The sequence below is a fragment of the Haliotis rubra genome, unplaced genomic scaffold (assembly GCF_003918875.1).
Source record: "Haliotis rubra isolate DU_JTF1 unplaced genomic scaffold, ASM391887v1 Scf223, whole genome shotgun sequence".
Taxonomy (NCBI): domain Eukaryota; kingdom Metazoa; phylum Mollusca; class Gastropoda; order Lepetellida; family Haliotidae; genus Haliotis; species Haliotis rubra.
In genome coordinates, this window is record NW_025766259.1 from 715,605 (window position 1) to 723,331 (window position 7,727).

Here is a 7,727-nt window from a genome sequence, read left to right on the forward strand (position 1 = left end):
AAATTATGACAGATACTCTCTGTCCATTGCCAACAAGTATTACGGACATACAGAGGTCATTGCCAACAAGTATTACAGATACACAGGCGTCATTGCCAACAAGTTTTTACAGACACACAGATGTCATTGCCAACAAGTATTAGGGATACACAGAGGTCATTGCCAACAAGTATTACAGATACATTCTGTCCATTACCAACAAGTATTATGGACACACAGAGGTCATTGCCAACATGTATTACAGATACACTCTGTCCACTGCCAACTAGTATTACGGACACACAGAGGTCATTGCCAACAAAGTATGACAGATACTCTCTGTCCATTGCCAACAAGTATTACAGACATACAGAGGTCATTGCCAACAAGTATTACAGATACACAGGCGTCATTGCCAACAAGTATTACGGACACACTGAGGTCATTGCCAACAAGTATTACAGACACACAGAGGTCATTGCCAACATGTATTACAGATACTCACTGTCCATTGCCAACAAGTATTATGGACACACAGAGGTCATTGCCAATAATTATTACAGATACACAGAGGTCATTGAGAAACAGAGGTCATTGTTAACAAGTATTACAGATGCACAGAGGTCATAGCTAACAAGTATTACAGACACACAGAGGTCATTGCCAACAAGTATTATGGACACACAGAGGTCATTGCTAACAAGTATTACAGATACACAGAGGTCATAGCTAACAAGTATTACAGACACACAGAGGTCATTGCTAACAAAGTATTACAGATGCACAGAGGTCATTGCCAACAAGTATTATGGACACACAGAGGTCATTGCTAACAAGTATTATGGACACACAGAGGTCATTGCTAACAAGTATTATGGACACACAGAGGTCATTGCTAACAAGTATTATGGACACACAGAGGTCATTGCCAACAAGTATTATGGACACACAGAGGTCATTGCCAACAAGTATTATGGACACACAGAGGTCATTGCCAACAAGTATTATGGACACACAGAGGTCATTGCCAACAAGTATTATGGACACACAGAGGTCATTGCCAACAAGTATTATGGACACACAGAGGTCATTGCCAACAAGTATTATGGACACACAGAGGTCATTGCCAAGAAGTATTACAGACACACAGAGGTCATTGTCAAGAAGTATTACAGACACACAGAGGTCATTGCCAACAAGTATTACAGACACACAGAGGTCATTGCCAACAAGTATTACAGACACACAGAGGTCATTGCCAACAAGTATTACAGACACACAGAGGTCATTGCCAACGAAGTATTACAGACACACAGAGGTCATTGCCAACAAGTATTACAGACACACAGAGGTCATTGCCAACAAGTATTACAGACACACAGAGGTCATTGTCTAGACGTATTACAGACACACAGAGGTCATTGCCAAGAAGCATGATACAGGCACACACTGGCCATTCCTAAGAAGAATCACACCCAGACATATTGTTCACTATCAAACAGCATAATGACACAAATGACAACAACAAGAGTGACTGTCAATAACCAGAATTATAATGGTCACTATCAAGAGGATACAGAAACAGTTTATTACAATGCACAGATGCACTGGCAAGTATCAAGAAGCATAACAATGGAAACACTGATGTTATTTGAAAAAATAATGAATCCACTTGCACTTAGTGCTACGTCTGTTGTAAACCTACTTTACAGTATTGACTGTCGTAGCACTATGATCCCTTTGTGCAAGTGGGCCTTGGTCAATATCTCTAACTAGGGCATTCAAACAGCAAGTGATGTATCCAATCCCTAAGAGACGCATAAAGAAATAATCAGTCAGGTTCTTTTCAACTAGATTAAGACCATCTTCCAATGTGACACAGTGCAGGTCCATCGCCTTCAGTAAGGTTATACCTGAACAGCCTTGTAGACATCGATGAGCTTGTCTCCAAGAGCTGCCTCCAGCTCCGCTCGCTGCTGCTCGAGACGACTGAACAGGTCATCATCGTCATCATCATCATCCCCAAACTGCGTCTCTCCATCACTGTCATCTGGTAGTGAAAGGGTTTCAGCATATAGATTAATGGTGACTTTTTACACATAACATAACATTTCACAATCTCTTGATTCCAGTGAGCTAAAACTTCAATATATTAGCACTACGACCCAATCTTTTAATTGTTCCTACATACATTTCATCTCAATCGATTCTTAGAATACTGAGAATCCATTTCAAGTCTGAGTGTAATTTACTTTCTGGTTTGTTTGTTTTTTGTCTATAAAAGCACTGTGTATGCAATTGTTTATTATGGAATCCTGTATAAACAGGTGATTGATATCACGAACATCTCCCTATCGGGTACATTGTAGTGTTGGGAATTGGTCAAAATCTCATAATTGATGATTGGTTCATTACTACCGATCAATCATCGAAAATAATTGGTTAGCGTCATTTATGAAATTTTTAATGCACACAAAAAATACGGAAAAAAACGTAGTTATTTTGGGGGCTTTGGCAAAATTTCACATCTCTAAAGGATGACTAGTATGTTAGGAACATAACTATCTTGGTGTCTTTAAGATAATCTCAATCATGACTTGGAACGAGCTTATAATGCTTATGAAATGTAACAGACAAAACCAACCTTGTGAAAAATATTGTTGATGAAAACAAGTGTTCCAGAATTATTTGTGTTCGATTATGAGAAAACGTGATCGATTGCTTGGTCGTTTAGTCACTGCTACCAATCTTCGATTATTTCAATTAATCGGATCACCACTAGTACACTGGCATGCAATCAACAAATTTACCTAGCCTGACTACCCTGTCCATAAGCTGCCTTGTTGCACCAGGCCAGGTTGAACCCAGAGTTGGCTGGTAAATAGTATATGGCATGATAATATTGCAGTGCTTTATCCCAATAACGGTTATGCAGAGTTAAATACACCATTGTAAAGAACATTCAACATTAACTTTATAGAACCACTCCTGAAAGTTATAGGTCTCAATCAGCCCTATTTCCTACCAAAGAGATCTGATGTAGAGATTCGGTCATCATCGTCATCATCATCGCCGTCAATAAGTCGTTTCAGTTCTTCTTCATCATTGTCATCCTCATTGTCATCCTCATATTTATTTTCATCCTCCTCTTCTTTTTTCTCTCCCTCTGCCCCCTTCCCCTCTTCATCTCCCCCCTTCCCCTCATCATCTCCACCCTGGCCGTCAGCCCCTTTCTCTCCATCAGGTTGTTCTCCTGCATCTTCAGTGGACAGACTGAACTGGATCTTATTGGATCCCCCACCTGGAAGCAACATCACAAAACAAATAAACCACGAAATATCTCTAAAACAAAAACATTATTTGGCCTCCCTGAGTTTACTCTGTAAGAACAGAGACCATTTAAAAAATAATAATTATTATATGGTCTCTGGTAAGAATACTCTAAAGTATGTGGCAAACAATGTGAACAAGAGACCTGTGAAGATCCGGGTTAGAATTCATCTTCAGCAACCCATGCATGTCATAAGAGGTGACCGCCGTTGAAACAGGTAGCGTTGGTCAGGCTCATTGACATGTGTTAATCAACAACCAATCAACCGTGTGACCAAGCAACTTTTCATTATGCTCTCATGTTCTCGCTGGACGTTAACAATAAATAATGACTGGTGCATCCGTTCACTAAAAGCATATGCTAACATGTGTTACGATTATAATGAGTGTGGATGATGGAAGGGGAATTGACTTATATATGTATGTTGCCTGGTATCATCATGACTTCAGTGGAAGCTTAGGAATGGAAGGTATCGACTAACAGGCATAAGTGTACAAGTGTCGTAATTAAAATGAGTGTTGGCTCAAATTTTGTTTGGTTGAAATGAATGAATACAAATGGGAAGACTTATAATGATGAATTTGGTATCAGTGTTGGTGTTGTTGTGTCACGCCACAACCAGCAATATTCCAGCTATATGGCAGTAGTCTGTAAGTAATCAAGTGTGGAGCAGACAACCCAGTGATCAACAGCATGAGCATCGATCCGTATAATGGGAAACGATGACACATGTCAACCAAATCAGCGAGTCTGGCTATCCAATCCTGTTAGTCACCTCTTACGACAAGCGTAGGTTACTGAAGACCAATTCGGACCTGACATCCACATCAATTTGATATCTTTCACTAAACACTGCCAATGAGCTGCAATAAACAGCACACATACAGATACTAATGTCTTAATTCTTAAACGCCCCATAATGGCTTACTGTCATCATCAATGAGGAGGCTTTGCATTGTAGCTCGGACACTCATTAGGTCATCATCATCATAATCTTCATCGTCATCATCATCATCATCATCATCATCTTCCTCCTCAACATTGTCTTCATTCTTGTTCCTACAATCAAAATTGAAAGAAGAATGTCAACAGCATTTCAGCTCCATTGTCAGTGATATATGTTTTTGATGATTACCACTTTGGTGAAATTCACAAGCACAGGTTTGTCATAACTTAACTCTCACATATAGCATCTGATGCTACTTTCTATTGATGCCATGGCTAAGGTCGTTCACACAAAGTTTCAGATTAATAGTACTTTCACAGATGTCAATATTGCAGACACACTAGAAAATGAGGCAACGGCAAATAAGATATTTTTAAAAAAGGCAACATTTGCAACAATTGACATCTAACTGAAAATCTATCATACTTTTTAAGAGACACCACAGCTGGGATCATCACACAAAGTGGCTTGCAGTACCTGATGAAATGTGGCATTTGCAGTAGCTTACAACAGACAGAATGAATGACTGACAACAGGCCAAAACATCAGCTCACTTGTTTTTCAGTTTTCTAAAACTGCATTGATTGAATGTGAACATCAACAAACATATGCTTATAATAAACATATGAAAGATGGTTTTATTCTTTAGTTTACGGATATATTTGGAAACTCTTTTGGTGAGGTCGTGGAAAATAATAATTAAATCCTTGACTATTTTGGTGTTCTTCAAAAGATAACTATGTTGTGATTTGTGCAGTATAAGTGAAAGCTTGTCTTGTTATTAAACCAGCTGCAGCCTGGTGTCTTGTAATAATGTGCATTTAATACCAAATCATTTTGCACTCAAACAACACCTTTTCATATTCAGTAGGATAATAAAACAAAATAGCTTTCATAGTTTTTGTACCTATTCAGTACACAGTCAAATATGTAAACAATACACATCAACATAACAGAATAAGACGTTTTGATTCCCTGACAAAAATTATTGGGTTGAAAAGACAAAATTGTCATAAAAATGATATTAATGGATCATTGAACATCAGTGATAAGACCAGCGGTGGTCTACCAGAATCTTCCAACACTCACAGATAAAAGTATAGGTTTGTTGTATGACACGATTAACCCATCACTGCAATATATCTACATTACATCACATACACAGCCCACATTTTGACATTGTTTGTGGGACCATCCAGAGAATGGATCATGGGCATAATGGTTTTCTACATGAACTAGTGTAGTCGAAACGGATGTGGTCCTAGATATAGATCCTGTGCTGATGGAAGAAAAATTCTTGGTGTTGATTGGTAGTGGACGTACATTAAGACCCTATTGCACCTGTTTGCCTTCCATGTTTTACTACCTTTAGATGGTAAGTCAGCTTTTATTATGTTTTAATCACTTTTAGATAGATAGATAGATAGATAGATAGATAGATAGATAGATAGATAGATAGATAGATGATAATACTTTATTACTCATGAGGGAATTTTGTGTTTTATAGTAATCACTTATTACATAGTTATACCCATGAAGATCCGGGATAGAACTGGTCTATAGCAACCCATGCTAGTTTGGTACAAACTGAGTTATTCACACATCACTGCCATATAGCTAGAATATTGCCGCGTGAGGCAACAAACAAACAAAACAAACAAATATTACATGCTTAATGTATGCTATAACAACAAAACAAAACATCTTGTTGTTAGTATACAGGTCTCATAGCAAATTTCCGTTATAAAACAATCCAAGTTTTATACAGATTTATTCAAAACAGTGTGACCAAATGTTCACTGAACGGGTCCAATTACACTCATTCACCTATTTAGGACATTTTTCAGAGAAATTATTATTAGAAAATAATATCAACAAATCATACTGATATGGAACTTATTATTTGGAAAGTTTACAATCCAAAGAATTTCAAGGAGTCTGTGATACAATCTCAAGAACCAATAAATTTGCCTTTGCGTGGTTTTTCAGAAGAGACACATTCACGGGAAAATTTATGGGTTTCAACTTGTGTAATATGGGGAACATGAAGTTCTGGAGTATGTTCGTGCATGTCGTGTTCCTAATATTACACAAGTGACATCCATAAACGTATTCATCACTTGTGTTCACTGTGTTAAATGGGACGGAAGGCAAGACGTTAACTGTATCCAACAGGATGCTGGTCATAGATATAGTCTGTTTGCAGTGAAAGCGTGACCGATGAATTTCACTTTATACATAAAAGTAAATCAAATAAAGTGAAATTAAGATTGCGAATCCTCATAATTTTACCTTGCCAACTGAACATGTAAATGTCAGAATTTTTTCAACTTACGATAAAAGTTGTTTAACAAGCGATCATAGTTTCATTAAATGAAACACCGAGAACAAGTAGGGTTGATCTAAGTTAACGCTCATCACATACCGCACATGCATTTGTTTCACTGTTCCAACTACTGCGCTTACCCCTTGTAATACAAACCAATAATAATGATTTGAATCTATGATCGTTTGTTAAACAACTTTTATCGTAAGTTGAGTAAAATTTTGAGATTTAAATGTATAATTGGCAAGGTAATATTATGACGATTCGCAATCTTAATTTCACTTTATTTGATTAACTTTTTGGTTTAAAGTGAAATTCATCGGTATGTTTTCACTGCAAACAGACTATAGATTTTACAGTACATACAGCCGAGGTTAAATATCAGCCTCTGAAAACACTCATAATGCAACACTACATTGGAAGCAGTTTCTTTCCATAATGCCTACAGGAAAACCTTTTTTTTTTTTTTTTAGCACTTTATTGCATTTTTGTAGGCATCTCAACATGTACCACATACATTTTCAACATAGCATACATTGTAGATCCAGACAATTTCTGTTTTATGGCATATATTTCAATATGGCAGAGTATGACAAAAAGGAATTATGTAAAAAGGCTGTGGCATGAAGACCAGAAGGAGATGAATGTTTCATATCTACAATCTGTGTAGAGAAGCTGGTTACTGATGTTACAGGACCCTTGTAAAACAAATTTAAGGCCATTTCAATGCAGCTTTTTTCTGACATTTGCATGTATATATGTAATGTTTGGTAACAATAATAATCAAGTTTAGTACATTTCTTTTTTCTTTGTAACCAAATATAATGTGTGTTACATTTGGTTCTAAATTGATTCCAGTTTATATTTAATCCATTCCAACAAGAGTTACCACAAGCTTTTTACATGTACACAGACAAATAGAAGATGTAATAGTTTCATTTATATCGTTACAAAATGTACATAAAGGAAAATCTTGCAACACTACATTGAAAGTAGTTCCTTTCCATAATGCCCATAGCAAAACTGATATTTGGAAAAATCACTACATTATATTATCCTAGGGTAGTAAACGTATATTGAGTTTCTGACAAAACAAACCCCCGACCGCGTCATACCAAAAGACGTTAAAATATGGTACTTGTTGG

General features: G+C 37.0%; 1 protein-coding gene across 1 annotated transcript; it reads right to left on the reverse strand.

Annotated features, from left to right (window-relative positions):
- Positions 1-1,886: 1,886 nt before the first annotated feature.
- On the reverse strand, positions 1,887-4,284 carry LOC124277539 (prostatic spermine-binding protein-like). Its single transcript, XM_046713248.1, has 3 exons — positions 4,239-4,284; positions 3,005-3,280; positions 1,887-2,029 (listed from the first exon to the last, which is right to left on the reverse strand). The coding sequence occupies exons 1-3, from the start codon at positions 4,282-4,284 to the stop codon at positions 1,887-1,889; spliced, it is 465 nt and encodes a 154-aa protein (XP_046569204.1).
- Positions 4,285-7,727: the final 3,443 nt, after the last annotated feature.